This window comes from Chiroxiphia lanceolata, chromosome Z (genome assembly GCF_009829145.1).
Source record: "Chiroxiphia lanceolata isolate bChiLan1 chromosome Z, bChiLan1.pri, whole genome shotgun sequence".
Classification (NCBI taxonomy): Eukaryota; Metazoa; Chordata; class Aves; order Passeriformes; family Pipridae; genus Chiroxiphia; species Chiroxiphia lanceolata.
This window is the reverse complement of record NC_045671.1, coordinates 16,732,000-16,755,651: the sequence shown is the minus strand read 5'-3', so window position 1 is coordinate 16,755,651 and position 23,652 is coordinate 16,732,000. Positions and strand designations below refer to the sequence as shown.

The 23,652-nt window shown below is 41.0% G+C and overlaps 1 protein-coding gene across 5 annotated transcripts in view; it reads left to right on the top strand.

Annotated features, from left to right (window-relative positions):
- LOC116780155 (cAMP-specific 3',5'-cyclic phosphodiesterase 4D) overlaps window positions 1-23,652 on the top strand; it is a 394,135-nt gene that overhangs the window by 332,620 nt on the left and 37,863 nt on the right. For all 5 annotated transcript variants that reach the window (XM_032674704.1, XM_032674705.1, XM_032674708.1 and 2 more), the window contains one exon: window positions 8,551-8,663. In XM_032674704.1, the coding sequence (XP_032530595.1) occupies window positions 8,551-8,663 (113 nt within the window). The remainder of the gene's footprint in view (window positions 1-8,550; window positions 8,664-23,652) is intronic.

Sequence of the window (23,652 nt, the reverse complement as noted above, 5' to 3'; positions counted from 1 at the left end):
CTTTTTCTAAACTTGGGCATTTATAATTTTTTTTAAATATTGTGAGCTCAGTCTGAACCATTGGATGTCCTGAAGTTCAGCAGTCAAGTCAACCACACAAAGACACAAAAGCTTAAGGAAACAGACTTTGTTTGCTTTGATACTTAAAGATAACTTTATTCTTATTTTATTCTGCAGTGATTTCTGAATATGCATTTGTAAAGTTTCTGAAGAACTTTCAAAACCAAAGAGGGATCATTAAATCCTTTCCCAGGATGGGACTCCAATTTTTCACATTTCAGCTTGATCTAGGCAAGTTCTAGTTGGTAATAAAGACTTTGTGACAGAACAGAGTTTCTGGGTCTTGGAGCTGTGGACATCTCAGACAAAACCAGCAGTAATCTGCTTAAAAGTGAAGTTGATGGTTTCTAATGAATATTTTTTGACAAAAACTTCAGCTATTCTTTTATGTTCTGATCATATGTTCTAAGAAGGTAGGAAAACAAAATTGTTAATAGGTCTTTTTTTTAACAGTGAAGTTTTACATATGTACATTTAGTGATTTGTACTTCTTGTTTTCATCATTATGTCCAGAATAATATATGTGATTGAGCTCTTCAGCAAAATCCTGAGGGAGACAGTGTAATATCCTTTGATCCCTCCTAGTAGGGTCAAAGACTATTACATAGAACTGCAAACATGACAGCATGGCTATTTGAGCCACCTACTTTTTGCTAAAATGGTTGTTGTTTTTCCAATTGCTGATTTAATCACAGATTCACAGAATGGTTGAAGATGGAAGGGACTTCTGGAGGCCACATAGTCCAATCCCCCCTGTTCAGGCAGTGCCATCTAGAGCAGGTTGTCCAGAACCACATCCTGATGGCTTTTGAAGATTTCCGAGCATGGAGACTTCACAGAACAACCTGTGCTACTGCTCAATCACCCTTGCAGTAAAAAGTGTTTCCTAATATTCAGAGGGAATGCCCTGTGTTTTAGTTTGTGCCCACTGCCTTTAATTTTGTTCGACTTTGAAAATCTCTCACTTTTCTCATTAATGTTGGATCAACAGCAGTATCCTCCTCAGAAACAAATGGTTTTACAGCTACTAGGGGAACTGATCTTAAGAATACACACTCTCACCTCGAAGAAATATTCTTTGTACGATACAGGAAATAGGATATGAAAACAGCTTAAGCAATGAAAGCATTATTAAACTCCTTGTCCACACATCTCAGAGTACAGAATTGACACAATTACAACTGTTGGGAGAAAAAGAGATTTAAAAAAGAAACAGACCTTTTCTCAAAATGCAGTTTGTTCATGAAAAGAAAGCAATAAAAATACATAAAAAGGACATTGTGCTATTTGAAAATCAAGAGATTCCCTCTTTTTCTTTATTTTGAGAAAGGCTGATTGGTTGATGGAAGGGCTTACTTCTTTTCACCAGTGAGTGAGTGACAGTGGTCCTTCTGGCACATTCTTACAGGCAGTGGAGTAAGGAATGTATTAGTACTTTGTCAAATTGGTAAAAGGGGAAGGGAGCACTGGCTAGGGATGTATGGTAACAGAAGAACATTCATTTGGTCTTGTGTGATATTTGATGACAGCAAAGAGTGGATTTAAGCACTCACACTGCAAAATTTTAATGTGCTCCATCACTAAAGCAGTGAATTATTTAAATCTCTACTGAATGTGGGTTTTCCTTCTTGGCTTCAAGAGAGATACTTTTCAGTAGTCTGATTTACTACTATGGCATCTCAAGACTGTTAGGATGAATTTGCAAAGCCCTAATACAGAAATTCTTCTAGACTTTGGGATTATATCTGTATGAGTAACTTCATTCTAAAGCTTTTTTCCAAGAAGTACATAAAATGATTAACGGAAAAAAAGAGGAAGCCAGCACAGGTTATCATCCCCTTTCCTACAGAGACAAACTGAAATACATAGTGAAAGCCTAATGATACAGTTCTTCTATGTTTATAAGAATCAAAAGTGTTTTATTTACTCTCAACTAACTGTAATAGGCCTGTTCCAAGAGCCTGATAACTTTTTCTTAGATATCTGCAGTGTTCCTGTTACCTGGTTTTGTAAGAATATATTCTTCATACTTTTGCCCTTGACATAAACTATTAGGGCATTGAGATATTGTTACATGGGAGAAATAAAAAATATTTCAGGAAAAAAACCCCCAACACTTTTTTTCCTAGATTCTTATTGAATGTTTTGTTCGTGCATCTCTTTATGCACTCCTTTTTTATCATATAACTATAATCAAGTATTTATACAAGTTGTGCATAACTTGACTTTTTAATTTTGCTCCTATCATTTCCTGGAGGTTACTCCATTCAAGGAATCAAGGCAGTTTCCATAGCCTAAGGCTAGATCTACTTGTATAAAGCAGTATGTGCTGGTCATTTGGACACAGTCTGCCTATGCATAATGCTACTAACTGGTACAAAGAATTTTCCTTTACTACAGGGAAAACTTGGAGAGATTCCTGGCATGGAAGAAAATGAGTGTTCTGAGTGGGATCATAAAAAGACTTTCTGAGAAGCCTGCTGCAACTGAGTAGTTTTCCCAGATGCTCATTCCAAAATCTGTTCAAGAGTACATTGTTTTACTTGTGATTGTGGAGAGACGTCCACAAATTTTTATATGTTAAAAAAAAGTTTTATAATTACATTTTATCAACAGTAAGACATATGAACACTCCACAAAGATAGACTTTTAAGTCACAATGTATAGGATTTTCTCAGTAAAATACAAAAAAATTATTTTTAAAAGGGTAAGAAAGCATGTTATTTGTATGCTGAATAAGTGTTAACGTCTATATTTAATAGAAAGTCTCAATATTGACTAAAATATCAGTCACTTCAATTTTAGGCTCTCAGTTAAGGCTTTAAGTACAAACATCCTCATTTACAGAAAAGTTTTTAATTTGAAACTCTAAGGACTTTTTTGAAATGCTATAGGCTAGTTGTAAGAGAAACTGAAATGCTTGGCCCTGCAATTCTGTTGCTCCAAACTCAACTTACACTAGGTTGAAGAGCAAAAAGATTATCAGAAAATTCATGGAAGATTTCCAGGGTCTGAGTCTCACAGTATCATCGAATCACAAAAATGGTTTATGTTGGAAGATCATCTATTTCCTACCCCCCTGAAATGGTCAGGGACACCTTTCACTAGACCAGGCTGCTCAGACCCCCATCCAACCTGGCCTTGAACACTTCCAGGGGCAGGGTATCCAGAACTCTGGGCAACCTGTTCCAGTGCCTCACCACCCTCACAGTAAAGAACCTACTCCTAATATCTAATCTAAACCTACTTTCTTTTAGTTTGAATGCATTCCTCCTTGTCCTGTCACTACATGCTCTGGTAAAAAGTCTCTTTCCATCTTCCTTGTAGGCTCTCTTCAGGTACTAGAAAGGCTGCAATTAGGTTCAGTCCAGGTCCACTTCTCTTTTCCAGTCTGAAAAAACACAACTCTCTCAGCCTTTCCTCGTATGAGAGGTGCTCCATTCCTCTAATCATTTTGGCAGCCCTCCTCTGGAGTCGCTCTAACAGTTGCATGTCCTTCCTGTGGACCCCCTTCCTGTGGGGACCCCAGAGCTGGATGCAGCACTCCAAGTGGGTCTCACCGAGCAGAGTAGAGAGGCAGAATAACATCCCTTGACTTCCTGGTCATGCTTCTTTTGATGCAGTCCCAAGTACAAGTGGCTTTCTGGGCTGTGAACACACACTGCTGGGTCACATCCAGCCTCTCATCCATCAACACTCCCAAGTCCTTCTCATCAGGGCTGCTCTTGATCTGTTCATCCCCCAGCATGTATTGACACTAGGGGTTGCCCCATCCCAGGTACAGCACCTTGCAATTAGTCTTATTAAACCTCATGAGAATCACATGGATCTACTTTCCAGATTGTCTAGGTCCTTCCGGATGGAATTTGGTCCTTCAGGTACGTTAACTGCACCACTCAGCTTGTGGTCATCAGCAAATTTGCTGAGGGTGCCCTTGATCCCTTCATCTGGTCCCAGTATTGACCCCTGAGGGACACCACTTGTCACTGATGTCCATTGGGACACTGAACCATTGACCAGTACCCTCTAGATGCAACTTTCTTATCCATCTAAAAGTCCACTCATCAAGTCCATCAAATCCAATTTAGAGAGAAAGGTGTTGTGGGCTTTACAGAAGTCCAGATAAATGCCATCTGTAGACCCTTCCTTGTCCAGTAGTTGCTCCATCATAGAGGGCCATTGGATGGGTCAGACAGGACTTCCCTTGCTGAAGCCATGCTGGCTGTCTTGAATCACCTCTGCATCCTCGATGTGCCTTAGCACAGCTTCTGGGAAGATCTATTCCATGATCTTCCCAGGCACAGTGGTGAGGCTGACAGCTCAGTAGTTCCCAGGGTCCCCCCTTCTACCCTTTTTAAAGATGGGTACAGTGTTTCCCCATTTCCAGTCACCTGGGACTTCTTCTGACTGCCATGACTTTTCAAATATCCTGGAGAGTCACCTGACAGCTACATCAGCCAATTCCCTCAGGAATCTGGGATGCATCTCATCAAGTTAAGGTCACAAACCTGATCTTCTTTTAAAGTGGAAGGGACTTTTCTCTCCTAGTCCCCGTCCTGCTGTCCATCTACTCAAGAGGTGTGGAAAGAGAGGTTACTAATGAAAAAAAAAGTTGAGTACGTCAGTTTTCTCTCCATCTGTTGTTAGCAATTAACTAGCATTGTTTAGCAGGGGGTATACACCTTCTTTGACCTTCCTTTTCTGGTTATACCTTCAGCTCATCCTCATTTAGTATAGCCTGGAGGTTTTCAGAGCTTCCAGCTACCTGCAGGTCCAGAAAACAATACACATGCAAAGACTATCTGGATCACACCACTGCTCAGCAGTGTCCTTTTCTTGCCTTGAACACACTCCCATCTTAAGGCAACACAGTGGTCAAAGCCCTTGGATGTGTGCTTGCTGAGCCAACTTCTTTCCAGCCTCTTTGCATCACTCAGTTGACTTCAACTGATCAGACAATGAAGAATCTGTACTCACCTTTTCCTTCCTCTGTTCTAAAATTCATTAAATTACTAGAAAGGTTAGTACAAATACAGTTGAGCACTAGTAGGAAAGTCTAGTATTGCTTTTTGTTCTTCAGGTATAGTAGAACAACTTACATGAAAATTATGAAGAACCATTAAGTAAAGTGGACAGTCTACTTAAGTGTTGCCATATAGTAATTTTTTCCCTTTGAAAATTTTGAAGAGAAATTGTTCCCGAATAATGACGTGAATACAAGTGCGGCTATCTCTGGTGGTGTGTCAGAGCTGTGCTAAGAATCAAGTCTTTATAAAACCATACAATAGAACACCCTGAAAAAGAATCAACTGTGCAGGGCTAAGTGATTATTGCTGAGCTTTTTCTTTCTGCTAGCCTTTCATTAGGTTTGGTTTCTTTTTTTTTCAGTGTACCATACTAAAAGCTACACATAGTGGAATTGCTTGTAATCTGTGAATTGAAAAGAGAACACTTGCTGTCACTTCCTTTTTTCTAAAAGCATTTACCAAATAACATGCAAATTCTTAATGCATTTGGTGTTCAACTGTACTTCTCTCCCTCATATGAAAGCCTAATGAGACATAAAAATAACTTTTGAAATTTCAAGATGCCTCTCATCCACAGAAGTTAATCTGTTTTAGGACTTCATGGTCTGTGTGGGGAAACTTGATTATGTGTCTATTCCAAAAAACCTGATTAGTAGATCAGTCCTGGATGGGAATAATTTCAGGGTGATATCTTAGAAGTAACACAGAAGTCAGAAACAGTGTTGTGAGGCTCTCAAAGCTGCACAGCTGATAATTATTCTTTTATTCTTAGCTTAGTGGTACTGAGGTGTTATACTTGAAAAGCTGTTAAAGACTACATTTTCCACCACATTGTGTATCAACAATAGCGTGGGCCAAATTTAGAGCTTTAGCAGCATTCAGAAAAAAGATTTCCTGTGGTTGTTCTGCCCGTCAGAACTGCAGGTGTGCTTGTTTAGAAAGTACTTTATGATCATTTAGGAAATCTTTTATTTCCATTTAAGATATCAGGACTGGCTTGACAGCTCTGAGATCTGATAACTGTCAGAAGGTGCTGAGTTCAGCAAGTCTTTAGCCTAGCGTTGTCCATCAAAATTTTACTTACTCTGATTGGTCAGTCAGGTCCCAACACCAGTCACAAACTCTTGAAGTGTGGCAGCCTGAAATGAGAGGTCATGAGATGGGGTGATGGGACTTCCTTGTGAGTGATGGATTCTGCTTTCTAATGTGCTTTGAGATATACTGGGAAGGTGAGTTGTAGATAAAGAATCCTGAATGTAAGGTACTGTTGGTGATATATATTATTGCATAACAAACTGAGCGTTTTATTACTTTTACCTAAATATTTCATCCCTTCGGTTTATGCTGTTGTTCTCATACTTCTTGGAAAAACGTTACCTGCATACTCTCTGAAGCATTAGAAGGGATAATCTTGTTAAGAAAAACATGGTTCCTAGTATTTGATTTTCAAGAACCGCTGATGGGCAGGCCACAGGCTAGCAGCAAAGTATCATCACACAAATTCATTTTACCTCACTTCATTGTCCATTGAATCCTCAAGGCAATCATTGTATGAGGTCATCAGATAACTTTGCATATGTTAACAAAATCTCTGCTTCCTCAAAAGCATTTAATCCAGTACACTTACAAACATGTTATAAACAAAGCTATTTCTATTTTCAGTAGCAATCTTGCTGAAATCTACACTGTGAGATCAGTAAAACAGTCGTGTTCAAGAAGTAGCTAGCTGTGATGTCTGTTGTATTTGACAGATAAACAGGCTGGAAAATCCTGACTTTATTTGCATGAGAATTCCTTAAGATCAGATAGCATTTATAGTAATATACATCTGAAAGACAGTGTCTACAATTTAATAGGAATTTTTGCTGAGTGTTGGTTAATGTGTTTACTGAGGTGATTACACGGCAAAATTTTCTTTAAATGGTTCTGTCAGTTAATCTCAATTCAAACAATTTCTCTTGCATTACTTTTTTTGGAGATAAATAGACGTTATTCAGAATTGTGGAGTGTTTGTGCAATAGCCACATATATGTGAGTTTAACAACTATGAAGGAGCCTGAAGTTTTTGAGCATGTGCTCAAAACTGTAAAAAAATATGACTCTAGTATCCAAGATGTCGAACAGTAATGCACTAATGAGCTATTTGGCTCACCCCATGCTGGGGTGTTTTATTTGAAAAAGAGTTTTAGTTAGCTTGTTTGCCTGATTTTTTTGTCTGACTTTTTGAAAATAAGGTAAATTTGATGTGAAATAGGTTAAGGGAGACATTATAGATGGCAATAACAAGCCCACCGCATAAACATTTCTCTACCTTGGAGTCATGTTTGCATGTAGTTTATTCAAACACGTGTGCCAGCTGTTTCAAAACTTGATGTTTCAGGTACACAGCTTGCAAGACAGACAGCATGCCTGGCCTAAAACTCACTCAGCTCCGACTTCAGTGTGGAGAAGCACTCTCCCCCTAAGATCTACATTGAAAAAAAATAGCCAGGCTTTGTAGGTGAGGCTTGCACCCTACATATAGGGTTCTTTTTCTGACATTATTTGCATACTAACAGATCTCCTGTTGTTGGGGAGTTATTGAAGAAGGGAACATCTTCTTGTATGTAACTGAAACTTCCACAAGACAATTAGTTCCAATAGAACATTCAATAATTTTGGTTAAACCATGGTTTTCCATAGTGTTATGGGGTCCATTTCCCGTACTGTATTGCTGGGTCCAGTTCCAAGACTTGTCCATCAGTCCTTTCTTTGCTTACAGACAACATGTGGTACTTTGTGCATGCAAACACCCCCCCCACCCCCCGTAGAGAGGCTTCAGGTCAGAGCAAAGAAGACTGCAGTCATTTGAGCACTCCCACACACAAATACATACAGGTCAGCGCAAACACGATTGCAGTTATTTGAGCGCTCCTCTGAACAGCTGGTGCTTCGGCGGCTCGTCATTGTTCGGAGCGCTTACACGTGCTCTTACTTCCTCCCTGCCCTTCAGTCAATACCAACTGGTTAATTTCTGATGGTGCCCCGGTGGATAGGTGAGAGCGGACGGGGAGGGTGGCTCGGCGCGGCTCGCGGCGGTGTAGGGCGATGTGTATGGAGGGGACACCGGCGGGTCCCATCGCCGCCGCGGTGCCGCGCCGCGCCGCGCCCGCCGAGCTCGATACCGGCCGCGAGGGGGCGGATCCGCGGTTGGCCGCGGCTCCGGGGCGGGCGGCAGAGCCGGGGCGAGCGAGCAGCCCGGCCGGACTGAAGTTTTTGGCTGCTCGCCGCCCCGGTGGCCCGCAGAGAAGCGCTGCCCTGCGGAGGGGCAGAGCTGCGGCGGCTGCTGCCCGCGCTGGCACTATGAGGGAGCAGCACCCATGCTTGGGCACCGTGCAGGGCAGCAGGATGGGCGTGTTGGAGCTCGCCGGTAGCCCTGTGAAACGCTTGCGAACTGAGCGCGCCTTTCCCTGTCTCTTCGCAGAGGAGGCCTATCAAAAACTGGCTAGCGAGACCATGGAGGAGCTGGACTGGTGCCTGGACCAGCTGGAGACCCTGCAGACCAGGCACTCCGTCAGCGAAATGGCCTCGAACAAGGTAGGAGCCCGTGGTCTCGGCACCGTCGCCCCGCTCTCCCTTCGCGCGGGGGTCGCCGCAGCCAGGGCGGCCGGAGGGTCCAGGGGGCTGGAGCGGCGCCCCGGCCGGAGGAACTTGCCGTAGGCGAGCGGTCTCTGTACGCGGGTTTGGGTGCGGGAGCGGCTTCTGTTGTGGTTTTTGTACACCGTTTCCTGAAATTCCAGGGTAAGTTGCGACAGTGATGCAGGTCTTGGAAAGCTACGCTACTTCTCTGTGTATCTGCTTAAAAACAAAAAGAGATTGTTTAGACGTTCTGGCGATAATCCCTTCGGTTGCTCTTTCTTTTCACAGCATCACGTACAGAACTAGGGATCTTTCCTGGAGATGGTGTATAAAGTAGCATGAAAAGGTGATAAAGGTAGTTCTTGATCCCGAGGGAGCTGTATGCTGGATTCTGTTTGTAAACAGTAATGCTGACAGCTCTCATAACGCTGTTTGTTATGAAAGAACATGCTCGGAACCGAGGTACCATCACAATAGACACTACCTCTCGAGGTGTGTTTCTGAGACAGAGTGCACACTTCCTTCCCATCCTGGAAGCTGAGGACGCACATTATCTGAGAACTGTGTGCTGGGATCTGCTGTGGTCTGTATGTGCATTTTTTTTGCAATTTGAAATCGAGTTTCCATGTTCCCTATTCATAAATGCACTTTCTTCCTTAATTTTAGTTTGCAAAGAATATGTAGTTAGATTTCTGGAGTTAATTTTTACAGACTAATTAATAAGTCTGCTGTCTTGCTTCAAAATTTATTTTTATATTTGTCATTATCTGAATATTTGGCCAGCTACATATACAATTAGAAATAGGAAAGAAGCTTTAATTTGAAGAGTCTTCCATCTCTTATGTCTTCAAAAGCAGCTGATAGATATTTTACCACCTTCTAATGATTTTGGTTGCAATTAGTAATTTTTTTTTAATTCAGAAAATAGTTGTTTTGACTCGGCTTATGCTTTCCTAAAATTATACTGTCTTGCTCTGGATGCCCTTACCAAGTATCTGCTGTTTGTTATTGGCTGTTTTTAAGTCCCTCTTCAACTCTGCTGCATGTCCGGTGTGAAGCATTAGGCCCACAATGTCATGTGCTTTTCTTGGCTTTAGAAACTCGTAGCATGAATTTTATTTCTTTTTAAAAGTTATCTGCCTGGCACTTTGCTATTCTCAGAACTTCATTTCAATTTTATTGCCATTTGAAAGATTTTGTTACTGAGTACGTATTGTGTATGTATCCACAAATTACAAAGTCAAGAGTTTTGGAGAACCTGTTGGTAACTAGTTTTAACACCTATCAGTTTCCTGACTTGTGATGTCTGTATAGCCACGCTTTCATGAGATGCTCGACTTTCTTTGAGTATTTATTTATTACATCCCTATAATAGATCAGATATGCAAACGTAATTTATGAACAATAAGGGCAAACTGTTTTTAAGATAAAACTGAAAATCAATGTGTCTTTAAGTTTTGCCTAGTATATACAAATTTTTACTGAAGAACAGTTTTAAAATAAAATTTGACAATTGCTTTGCATTTATAAGTAGACACAGACATGCTACATTTGATACTATGTTCTGTTTGTATTTGTTTGAATTAGTAAGCTTTGTCATTCTTTTTGGGGAAGTCTTGTATAGAAATTTGCATAGAAATTTGTGTCACCTTTCAGTGTTTGTTCTGTTTGTTAAGAAACTTTTAAAAAGTAAATCTATGCCACTAACTATAAAGTGAACAGTTTTGAATATAAAAGAGCAAGCCCATAAAATAGTTTGAGAAAATTTAGTGCAGAAGGATTTTAATTTCAGGTGTATATCAGGTTGTTCTAAAGAATCATTTTACTTTTGATTACTACGACACGTCCAGCATTTATACAATAACTCCTATTGTAATATAACTGCAAACTGTGACATCTCAGTGAAGCATACTAGTGAATTATACTATTTTAGGTTATGGAGAAACTGAAGTAGAAAAGCTTTGCTCAAGGCTGAGGACAGACTTTAGTACAGCAGTGAATATCCAAGAGTACCCTGTTCTCTGTCTGAAATGTAGGTACTGTAAAATCAGAAGAGAAAAGCAGAAAAGGAAATGTCATTGGTACAGAACATGGTTTCTCACTGTGTTTATCTCTTCTTTTCTCTGGGTTTCTCTATAAACCAACCCAAAAGATTGATTGATTGTTGGTGGTTGTGTGTCGTTTCCCCCTCCCCACCCCCCGGCATCCTTTATTTTCTCTTTATTTTGCATATAACAGCATTTTCACCAGTGCTAGTTTTCCTTATTTATGGGAACACGTGAGACGTAAGGGGTCTGTAAGAATTGAGCCCTGCACCAGGTAAGGGCTTTTGCACATTGTGGAAAGGCTGCCATAGTAAAGGAAAAAAATCCAGGGTGGAACCAGTATTAGTATCCTGAATACTTGAATTAGGCCAGGGAGTAAGTCTTACCTTTAAGTCCCTCTCTATGCAGTGAGTTGGCAGTCTGAACTGTTGGTTGCATCTGTTTGGAATCCCTTTACCATCATAATGCTTGCATAGGACTCCCATTAGCACATCCCAGTCCAGTGGTATTTATTCTGTCTGATTGCCCCTCATGCTCAGTTAGCAGTAGTCTATGAGGTGCCAGCTGACAGCTTCGGATGACTGAAAGTGGAATGACGTAGATACATAAGAAGATCCTTCTTCTCCCTGCTTAAAATTGCTTGAAGCAGTAGTCACGGGGTGCTGTGTGCGATCTCTAGATGAGCCCTTGCATCATATGGGATTAAGTGTTACCCAGAAGACTTAGAAAATGTGCCACAGGTCTATTCTGTAGGAAGCTAGCCATGCTTGGCTGCCCAAGTTACACCAGTATGATTGTAATATCCAGATGATGTCTCATTTCTCAGCCATCCTTCTGATAAGCAGATTTCCAAGTGCCTGCAGGCATTGCGCATGAAGTAACTGATCGATACATCCATGATGCACCATAGGCATAATTTGTAAATAAATGTGATTTCAGAAGGACACAGTATTTAGATGTATTGTCAATTGTCATTATGTTGTTATGAATCTTACACTTGGTGTTTTCTTAAATTTCTAGCTTCTGAAATTAGGTGCTAGCAAGACAAAGCCAGTTTTTAAAAGCATAAGAAGTTTATCATTGTTGTCTTTTAGAAGCCCTTTGAAGTTTTCAAAGGTGAGAAAACATAGAGCGGCACCTTAAATTTAGAAAATTGACTAAAATGTCTTGCATTTTTGGAGAACTATTGCTGATTTTCTATACTCTTTAATATTACCTAGCATCAGTGGACTGTGGTTGTATTGTTGTGTTTTCCTGCATCATGCTTTCTTGAACAGATCTAAATTAATTTTAGGAAATAGTTTACAAATCTGGATCATAAAGATAGGATCCTAAAGCATAATTAGATGTTGCTGTCTGATTTCCAAAGATCCTAACCCATATTAGTTTCTGCTAAGCCAAATTGAGAGTAATATCTCTTGAAAAATGTAGTTTCTAGGAGGCTACCAGCTTGATGATTGTGATTTCTAACTTTACACTGTACACTTTACACTTTACAACTGTACTTTTATACATATGTACAAGCCAATAATAGTTTTAAAAATTTCCAGGTAGCAGTGATTTTTTCTTTTTTAATTATTTTTTAAAAATAATTAGGTGTTTGTTTGGGGGTTTTTTGATGAGTAATGCCTTGTTCTTTTTCTCTGCCAAACAATACTAAAGCAAGATTTAATAGGTTTTAAGTTCTCTGGGAGAAGAACTATCCTCTTTCAGCACACAGTTTGGCAGTACCTAGAGTAAAGTCCTGATTCTGGATCTGAGAGTTATTCTGTGATAGACAGTAAACAAATTAAGAATTCCAGTAATAAAGATGGAGCAACCACTTTGTTAGACAGTATTATTTGTAGATTAGTCAAATGTGAAGGAATACCTATAATGAAACTTGTATGCAAAAGCATATTTTCGTTTTTGCACTCATGATTTTGCAAACATCTCATGCTTGTTCCTTTTGTGTGTCTGAGCTTATGAATTGAGACATGGAAAAGGTTTCAATTCATGTCAGTTTTGTTTCAGTTTTAAGCCTTCCGCTGATGTTTTTTGCAGGATTTGCTAACGGTAATGATCAAGAGTCTGGAAAATGTCATTCGTGGGGAACTTCTTTCCCTCTACAGTCTAAGGTGTCAAAGTTGAGAAGATTTAGGTTTCATTTGGTTGGACCATGTTAACTACTATATAATTTTAAAGTATAGACTACTTTACAGTTTTCTAGCTGGTATACCAGTATGTGCAAATGCTTACAGATTAGAACTCTGTTTACAGTGCTAGTTACTATTAAAAAAAATACTTTACAAGATTTATTTTTTTTTGAGTGCTTTGAAGATTCCCGAAGCATCAATGTTATCAACCAGCTAACACTGAAAAACTACCTTAGTATAACACAATGTGATATAGCACAAAGATTAGTGGGATTTTAGTTTATGTTTATAGCTGTGCACTTGACACCCACTATGTACACTCAAACAGTAATCTTAATGATACTTTATTTTAAAATATTGTCTACCTGCAAATATTTAATGTAAACCAAAATTATACTTGAAGGAAACAAAGACAACTTGAAATTTGTTCAGTTACCTTCCCTCCTGAAGTTCCCTGCCAATTTGAGCTGGTTTATAATCACATTTTCTTGCTACTAAAATGTATTTTTCCTTTCATGTTTTCAGCACAAAAAAGCTCACACAGGCAACGGGGAGCTGACTAATATAATATCTGGGGAAGGACTGAGGCTAAACTTATTACTTAGGTCAAATAAAGGCCCGTGTGTAAGCCCTAAAATGGTTCAAACAGTGCTGTGTTACCTTCATTGTGTTTTCCCAGAAGAGCCCTGTTGCCTGCATTCTGGCATGGCTGGGGTGAAAAGAGCAGGGCCAGAAAGTGCCTCTAGCCTCTTGGCAGCACTTCACTTTTGTGAGTGATGCCCACTGGATGGAGAAGCATCACTGTGATTTAGGTTGACAGCAGCTCTCTGGGTTTACCTATGCCTGGAATATATGGAGCTGATGACAGACAGACTGTGACTCCAGATTTAATCAATTAATCAGTTTTATCTTTGTCTTATTTTGTGGAAAAGCTCAAGTGCTGGGGTGATCAGTACTGTTGTATGGTCCTAGATAGGCTTTGTTGAGAACTAATAAACATGGATCAGTTGTTCATTAAGGGGCTAGCTTTTAGCGTTGTCTTTTTTGGATTCTTGCTGCCAGCTTTGCCAGGTTCATGGCACCGTTAGGAGTTTGTCTTCAGAAATTACCTCTCGTTTGTGCGAGTATAATTTTTTTGCAATCGTTTTTTCAAATGTGGAAGCTCAACCAGAGTAAAATTGTAATCTCTTCTGTCACAGCCGCAGTTTAGAGTGACCTGTTTCCAGCTGAGGGACAGGATAATTTGCCACATCCACTTAAGAGGATTTAAGCATCAATCATGCTCTTGGGTTTCAAATATTGCACATGAAAAATTGGTGCTGGAAACGTAACAGTAGAAAAGAAATCTGTTGTTGTCATGACTAAATATGGGGTTTGTTATGTGACAGTCCTCTTATATAATGTCTGCAATGCCATTGCGCTTGGCTGACCGACATGATAGCTTAATTGGGTCTTATGTGCTCAGATCCTTCTAGGAAATCTGAGGATTTGGTTAGCTCTTTAGAATGCTGCTTGTGATACAGATTACGATTAAGGGGCAGCTCTTAGCAGGAAAATGCTTGTTGAGTACACCGTCAGGAAGTCTTTTATTCATTAAGGATTTCAGTTTGTACAGTGACAGAATAAAGAGATACTGATAAGGTAGTAAGCCTGAATTTTAATTAATGCATATTTGTGCAGCTTGTCCAATTTCGTTGTACTTTATAACAAGAGAAAAGGGCAAGAGTATTGTGGAGGTAAGGAAGGACTGCTTTTCTGGGAACACTCCTCCTTTTCTGTGAACTGAAGCCAGCCTGAAAGGATTTTATGACCTCTGGGCTGTAGTGCAGTTCCCTGTTCACAACCTTATTTGTAATCGTGTAAGACCACTCCTGCTTCTGTAACTGCAGTGATGAGTGATGTGTCTGTGTGTATACAGATAGAAAAGGAGACTTTGCTGTCTGTATTGGACAAGGATTTGCTGCAGCAAAATAAATATTGGAACCTGCTTTCATGAAGCTGGCTTTCACCAGACCCTCCTTATAATTTATGAACACTTCCACCTTCTCAGAAACAAGTGGATGGAGTAGTGGCACCATTCAGCTATGGCTGAATCTCTTCTGTGCAAATCCATGCTGTTTGCATGAGGGCTATTGGGTTGCTGCCAGATGAGAAAGATCATGAAATATAGCTTTTTCTGCTAGGATAGTTAAGTGGGGGCTTTGGTAGAGTGATAGAGCTGTAGGTCTTTTGCTGAGAAAGAAACAAATGTGGTGGGTTAAGCTCAAAGTAACTGAGTTGTGAGCAGCCCTTACTCCTTGTGTGGGTGCATGATGGCAAACACTGGCCTCCTTATGCCATGACGAGCAGGCATTTGTGATTTTGAAACATCTTATTTGTGTGCTGGGGTGAGCCCCTTCTGCCGTTTTTTAAGACTCTTCTCAAGCAGAAACACCTAGCACAGGATATTGTTTTCTGTGCCAGTGGAAAGGAGCCTAGAGGTGACCCATAACAGCTGATAGAACACTGGCATTTCAAGGCTCAAAAACAAGTAAGAAACCCTTAATGTCACAGATTCAGTCTGTATTTTAAATTTTAGAAAAAAATAGATTTCTGCATCTCTCATTCAGTGCTCTTTGAAAGGTCTTGGATGACAGAGCTGCATTCTAAGAATTATTCCTCTCCAAGGGTTGCTATTATTTAACACTTTCCAGCTTTTTAGCTGCTTCTAGGGTTGCTGAGCTTTCCGGTCCCTAGTAACTTGACCATTTTTTCATAAATATAAGCAAATAGTCTATGCCAGCATACAAACAATTCTATTTTGTAGCCTCTTCAATTACAGGAAATGCCACAGTATGAAAGATTCTTCCCTTTAAGCATAATGGGACAGAATAATACAAACAAAATGTTATGAAGTAAATAACTAGAATTGATGTGGGAAAATAATGTTATTTTCAACTACCATAATAAAGGATTTTAAAATTAGAAACTTTTTCCAGGAGTTGAATTATTTAAAGTTAAAATGTCAATGTGGCTTTTTGTGACATTTACAAAAAATACCTTTTTTTTTTGAAGGTCTTCTTGGAAAGGTTCTTCACAGGAAAGAGTATTTAATAACTTCTTGCTTAGTAATAAGGTGATATTTGTGACAACTGAAAGGTATGATAAGTATCTAAATACTTGTGGCTCCTTATGACAGTATTTAGAGCCAAGGACTCCTGCATTGTATTTGTGTTAGTGTGCTGCTTTGGTCAAGTTTAGACTAAGATATGAAGCATTTTGGAAAGCAGTGACCATTCTTTTTTTTTGTTTTTCCTTTTTAATAAACTTTGGGTTTCCAATAAGAGGCAGCTTCTGCTATTATATGAAGTTTTGTTATAATAAATGTGGTGTTTGCTGAAATATCAGTTCAAAGAAACTGCACTAAGAAAGTGTTCTGTTGTTTCAGTTACGTTAGTAGGGGTTTTGGTATCATCTGCCAAAACTTTCCATGTTTAGGAGGCTTACCACGGAATTAAGTGTGTTGTGGATGAATATTTTTTGGTCTGCATTTTTTGGTTGGTTGGTTTTTGGTTTTGTTTTTTTTAATAGAGCGAATTTCAGTAGAACTTGATCCCGGTTCTGGTTAACTTGCAACTTGCTCCTTTGTAGCAAGGAGCTGCAAAACTGAATCTAGGCAAGATAAGGTATGATGGAAAGTCATGCTCATACTGCCTTGAAACCATGTGAGCAGGGTGATGGTGAGCACCTCTTGAGCTGTGTTTAACTCTGAGCAGTTCAGCTGCAGCTTCCCTGTGGCTGCCATGTTATGTGCCTGGTGGCAGTGATGTGCTGTGATGGGGACTACTGCTTCATCTGTATCTCCAGCCAAGGGAGACACTGCTGTGCTAGTGAAAGTTCTGCCTGTTGTCTCTGCTTGCTTGCTCCAGGTGTTGAAATGGAGCTGCTTAGGCAATAGTACCATCTGTTGTAAACCACCAGCAACGCTGAATCAAGCTAACGTATAGGACTTGTTTACAAGATTATCTGCAAATAAAATTTAAACAGCTTGCTACTTTTATTAATTAAGTTGTAGCCCACTAATATATGATCAGACAATGAAAGAGAGCTAGCTGAATACTTCTGTAAGATCCCACAGCAAGACAGTACTGTCAACTAAACACTGCTCATAATTGCTATAGGAAAGGCTGCTGGTTTATGCATTTTTGCTATTGGTTTTATTTGGGAATGGAAAGCAAGAGGACAAAGGAAAGTTAAACTGGAAGCAGACTTTCCAGATAAATTTGATTGGTTTTGCTTTTTTATTATAATAAGAAATATCAGACTTGCAAATAATACATGTATGTAGTTTTGCTTAGTAATAGGCCACCTTTCCTGGTCAAGGATAGTTTCTAATTTGTACAGAAAGTATGGAAACAGTTTATGAATCTATGTAAAGCCGTCTACAGTATAAAACACCACTATCTGAGCTAGCTTTTTACCTGTGAAACAACATGGATCTTTAAGGTCCTTTTGTCCTCTACTTGTACAGGAAGTTATGTTTAAAAAAAAAACAAGCCTGTACTATGCTGCACATAGTGATACACAATGACATTCACATCACTTGATATACAGATCAAAAATATTTCTGTTCTGCAGATTGGGCAGCTGAGGCTGAGTGGTTACAATGTGTTTGTGGCAGTCCAAGACTTGAAGTACTTCAGAGGATCTTGCTTTGACATGTTCAGGTGTGCTGTCCAGTCAGTGTCTGCATGGCACAGCCCAGTGGCAAGGCTCCCTGTGCTCCCTGCTGCATTCACATTGAAGTTAGGTTTTTCATCTAGGAAGGTCAGTAGGAGGTTTCACAAACATCAGACTGTAATCCCCTCTCATCAACACTAGACATGGACAAAACGTTAATGGGGCAGCAATTATGTTGATGTACACTAGTCCAGGCTGGTTTTCACCTCTTCTGTAATTCACCATCACTAGTTTAACATGTGTTAATGGTTTTGCTTGCTTGTGTTTGTAAGCACCATAGGCTAACCAGTGACATTTTCTTATTACCTGGTTTGTCTTCTTGAATAAATTTACAAACAGGTTTTTCAAAGTCATATAAAGCATTTGAAACAAAGTCAATGTTCATTTTATTCTGGAATAAACAGCCTTACCTTACAGGAAATGTATTTGGTTAACTGCAGCCTCTTAACCTTTGCACTAGGAGTATTGTTTGATGGATATAATGATGTGTGCTTTTTAATTGAATTAGTTTACGTGATTGAAGGGAGCTGTAAAAGCAGGTGTTAATATGACCTTCTTGTGGTCAAGGTTGACTGTACAGACTTAATGCAATGATTTTACCTAGAATTACAGACAACCTCACACTGCCAGATGAGATGCTAACATTTTTGCAAACTTGATTTTTGTGATTCAGAATTAACAGTTGTAACAAAGATATCTTTTCTAATGTCCAGGAAAGAGCAAGATGAGTAACAATACTGATACTTTACTGAAAATCATCTTCTAAGAAAAGGACCCCAAAGTCAATCGGTAGAATTCTGTAATGAAATGGCTGCACGCTGGATGTGTGGAGCTGCGTGGCCCCCGGACGCACGGGATCGCCTCTGGCGGGGGAAAGGAGAGGGGGAGCTTTACTGGTGGGGACTGCGCCTTCGTGGGAGAGGAGGGGGGAGCCTAGGAGCACACAGAGGTTTGCAGGTCCGGTTTAGGGGAGGGGGGAGGTGTCGGGCAGGCTGTGGGGGTCCTTGGACTGGTGGGAGAGCAGGCAGGGCAGTCCTGTATGGAGTGTTGCAGGTGAGCAATGCGTGGGAAGATCTGTGGTAACACGGTGCAGGGAGGATAAGTTAAGGGTGGATAATGGGTTCTTCTGGGGAGTTGGGGGGGGGTCTTGGCCGGGCAGGGGCCTTTGGAGGTACCCAAGTCCTGGGTGGGTGCGGGGGCTGGAACAATTTGGTTTTGGCTCACCTGCGGCTACTGCCCCGGTTCGGTATGTTTTGGTTATATTTATTGCAACCTGAAAGGGTGATCAGGACAAAGGAATGTTCCTAGGTATCTCCCTGGGATTGAGTATAGATGGGCGGCAGAAAAGTAGGGAGTAAAAGGCTTGCCCTAACTGTTTTAGCGGGAAAGAAGCCTGTGTATCCCTATGCAGTTGCAAGCTGTGCTGATGATGGTTCATGCCTTCGGCAGGGTCTCCCATGCCAGACAGGTCAGATATAATATGTCCATGGGCAGGATGAGCTCGTTAGCCTTCTGGCAGTCATCCTGAGAGAAGGACAACTCTTATTCCAAACCCGGGCAGATGGAACTCGCTTAGTCCTGTAAGGCCATCCAAGAGAAAGATACTCTTACTAAATCTACATCCTGAGGACCTCGCTGCCACCGTCCAAGCTCGCTCGACCCTGGCAGATGAATCTTAGGATTAAAGGGTGGGTGCAGTTCTGTGCATACTGTGTCTCACCTAAAAAATCCACGGCACAGGCTTGAAGGTTTTACCCACATCTGCAAAGCCTTGTAGCGACGGGCGAGGGTCGAAACGGCAGGTGAAAGGTGCACTGGGAGCCGCAGACCCAACCCTGCATGCAGGCGGTTCAGGACGTTGGTTGCCTGAGACTGACCCTGGAGATGACAGTCTCTTTTGGCAGCACCCTGAAGGACCAAGCAGCCTTTCTCAAGGACAGCACTGCTTGCTCCACTCAGAGGGGGGCCTAGAAAAGGTGGCTGAACCAAAGCTCATCTCCATCCTTCACCTGGTTGGTTAACTGCAGCCAACGGGCATCTTCTAATGCGGTCACACAAAGATCAAGAGACAAAGGCATACACCTGTCTTCAAAGGTGTACCCAAATTGAGACTCGCATGCTGGAACATCAGAACCATGCTTGATACTGCGGATAGTGGACGTCCTGAGCGCCGTTCTGCCCTAATTGTCCATGAACTGTCATGTCTCAACATCAACATTACTGCTCTCAGTGAAGTTCGTCTCCACGAGGAAGGCAGCCTTAGAGAACTTGGTGCCGGTCACACACTCTTTTGGTCAGGTAAACCCAGAACCAAAAGGCATCTCTCAGGAGTTCGCTTTATGATTAAAACCTCCATTGTTCCTAACCTTGAAAATCTGATGACAGGTCACTCTGACCGCATTATCTCCTTACACCTTCCATTACACAACAAGCAACATGTTGTCCTCTTTAGTACATATACCCCAACTCTCCAAGCTGACCCTGCTGAAAAAGATAAATTTTACGCTGACCTGTACCACCTTACCCAGAAGATTGCTGCAGATGATAAGATCATTATCCTTGGTGATTTCAATGCCAGAGTAGGAAAGAACTTTGAAGCCTGGAAAGGAGTTTTAGGGAGGCATGGTGTTGGAAACTGCAATGATAATGGTCACCTTCTGCTAGAATTCTGTGCAGAGCAGCAGCTCACCATCACTAATACTATCTTTCAGCAGAAAAATAGTCTGAAGACAACCTGGATGCATCCTAGATCTAAACACTTGCATCTCATTGGTGATGTTTTGGTGTGACAGAGAGATGCTTGCGATGTCCATCAAAGCTGCGTGATGCCCAGTGCAGAATGCCAAACAGACCATCGACTTGTGCGCTGTAAACTTAACTTCAGCCTTACGTTCAAACCTAAAAGGGGTGGTATTCCAAGGAGGAAACTCCAAGTTAACAATCTTCAAACAACTACAGTGAGACAGCTTCCAGGCAAATCTTTAAACTAGGCTCGAAAATCACTTTATAGATTCTATAGATCCCTCTCCTGAAACACTTTGGCAACATATTAAAAAACAGCATCCTGCAGTCCTTACGGTTCTCCTTCAAGAAGAACAAGGACTGGTTTGATGAAAACAATCAAGAGATCCAGGAATTGTTGAGGAAGAAGAGAACCACCCACCAATCACACCTTACACAGCCATCCTATCATGTAAGAAAAGCAACATTTCATCTTGCATGTAGCAAGCTCCAACAGAAACTCCGCAATATCCAGTACAAGTGGTGGATCAGTCTAGCTGAAAAAACTCAATTCTGTGTAGATATGGGTGATCACAGAGGATTCTATGAGGCCCTGAAAACAGCAAATGGGCCTACATACCAGGTCCAAAGCCCTCTACTCAGCGCAGATGGTCAAATGCTTCTAACAGATAAAACCTCCATTCTGAATTGCTGGTCTGAATACTTTCAGATTCTTTTCAGTACTAGCCGTGTAGTCCAAGACTCAGCAATTCAGTCCATCTCACAACAACTGGTGAAATACGAATTGGATACTGCCCCCACTTTAGGAGAAACTCTTAAGGCCATACAGCAGGTGAAAACTGGCAAGGCAGCTGGAGTTGATGGAATTCCACCCGAAGTCTGGAAACATGGGGGCCAAGCACTCCAAGCTAAATTTCACGAGTCTGTGGTATGCTGTTGGGATCTAGGCGATCTACCATCAGACCTTCGTGACGCAGTCATCATCACTTTGTATAAGAAGAAAGGAGATAAATCAGACTGTTCAAGTTACTGTGGTATTACTCTGCTCTCCGTTGCTGGCAGAATCCTGGCAAGAATACTTTTGAACAGACTAATACCCACTATAGCAGAAGAACTTCTACCTGAAAGCCAATGTGGTTTCAGAGCCAACAGGAGTACCATAGACATGGTATTTGTTCTCAGACAACTGCAAGAGAAGTGTAGGGAACAGAATAAAGGTCTCTGTGCAACCTTTGTTGATCTCACCGAGACTTTTGATACTGTGAGCAGAAAAGGTCTATGGCAGATTTTGGAACGTTTAGGATGTCCCCCCAAGTTCCTTAAAATTATCATCTCACTTCCTGAGGATCAGCATGGCCAAGTCAGATATGGCAATGCACTTTCTGAGCCCTTTCTAATAACCAATGGTGTGAAACAAGGCTGCGTTCTCGCACCAACCTTATTCACAATCTTTTTCAGCGTGATGCTCCAAAGGGCCACAGCAGACCTCAATGATGAAGATGGTATCTGCATTCTATATCATATTGATGGAAGCCTTTTCAACCTAAGGTGACTGAAGGCCCATTAAACCCCCTTAAACCATCTTGTTCAGGAGCTGCTTTATGCTGATGACGCCGCCCCTGTTGCCCACACAGAAGTAGCTCTGCAGCATTTAACATCCTGCTCTGCAGATGCTGCTGAGCTTTTTAGGCTGGAAGTCAGCTTAAAGAAGACAGAAGTTCTCTATCAGCCTGCACCTCAGGAAGTCTTCCATCATCCCCATATCACCATTGGCCAATCAGAGTTCACATCAGTCCAGCAGTTTAATTACCTAGGTAGCCTCATCTCACTGGACGGTAAGATTGATGGAGAGATAGACAACAGGTTAGCAAAGGCATTTAGTGCTTTCGGAAAACTCCATAAAAGAGTATGGCTTAATAAACACTTGAAGAAAAGTACCAAGATCAGTGTTTACAAAACCATAGTGCTGTCTACTCTTTTATATGGATCTGAATCATGGGTCATCTACCGCCACCACCTGCAACTGTTAGAATGCTTCCATCAAGGCTGCCTCCGTATAATCCACTGGTCAGATTATGTGACTAATACGTCTGTTCTAGAACAAGCAGCAGTCACAAGTATTGAGACCATGTTGCTGAGAACACAGCTGCATTGGGCAGGACAGATCTCAAGGATGAAGGACCACCACCTCCCTAAGATCTTTCTTTATGGTGAACTTGCCACCGGCTGCCGCAAGAAAGGAGCCCCAAAGAGAAGATACAAGGACTTCCTGAAACAACATCTCAGCCTTGGCCATATTGATCACCATAACTGGTCTACTCTGGCCTCCAATTGGGAGGTCTGGAGCCACACCATCTATAACGCTGCTGCTTCCTTTGAGAATGCACGCAGGATCACTCTTGAGGAGAAAAGACAATGCAGAAGGAATCGTGTCTTGCAGAATATACCACCTAAAGAGTCTTCCTGCTGTGCCTTTTGCAACTGGACTTGTCTATCTCCTATCGGCCTCTTTAGCCATCAGCGTGCTTGTAACAAATGTTGGTAGAGCCCTTCCCAAATCTTCATTCGCGAAGCCTAGCCATGATGATGATGATAATGAAATATGGTTCTCTTGTTGTATACTGATACCAGTCGATATATTCAGGAAGGCACCACTGCACTGGTTGATACTGAAAAAGTTATTTTAGTTGCAGAGACTAGATGAAAAGATACTATATATTTTTTCCTCTTCTTCTCAGGGTATCAGTTTATAATCAGCATTGTAAAATACAAAATGAAGGGTACCTCATCCTGAAGGATTATTTTGTGTAGAAACAATGATTTTTCATAATATTATCAACCCCCCTTTGTCGATTCAAAGGATGGTCCAAATGAAGAGCAATTTAGTGAGGATATGATTTCATGTGTACTTACTGACACAAGGAAGCAGTTATTAGTTTTCAGAGCTGATCAGAACACAGAAAGGATAAACACCTTAGGCTGTTGTTGGCTTTATGACCATAATAGCGGCATTGGTGACTTCGTTATCTAATGTAAAATGAGTAAGCCCTGATACATCAGAAGTGTGATGCATGAGTAGTGTGAGAGTTGACAAAGTTTTGGTTTTGGCCATCTTTTCCCTATGCACAAAGAAACCTCCTCTACAGGAAGATATGAAACAATATTTTCGGTTTGGTAGCTGACATGAATGAAACAAACTATAAAATACTGGAATCACATTTGAAAGTTAATGATGAGCAGATTTTTTCAAATGCTCACTTCTTTGGAGCTCCATAGAAGCATCTCAGAAACAGGTAGACAAACAGG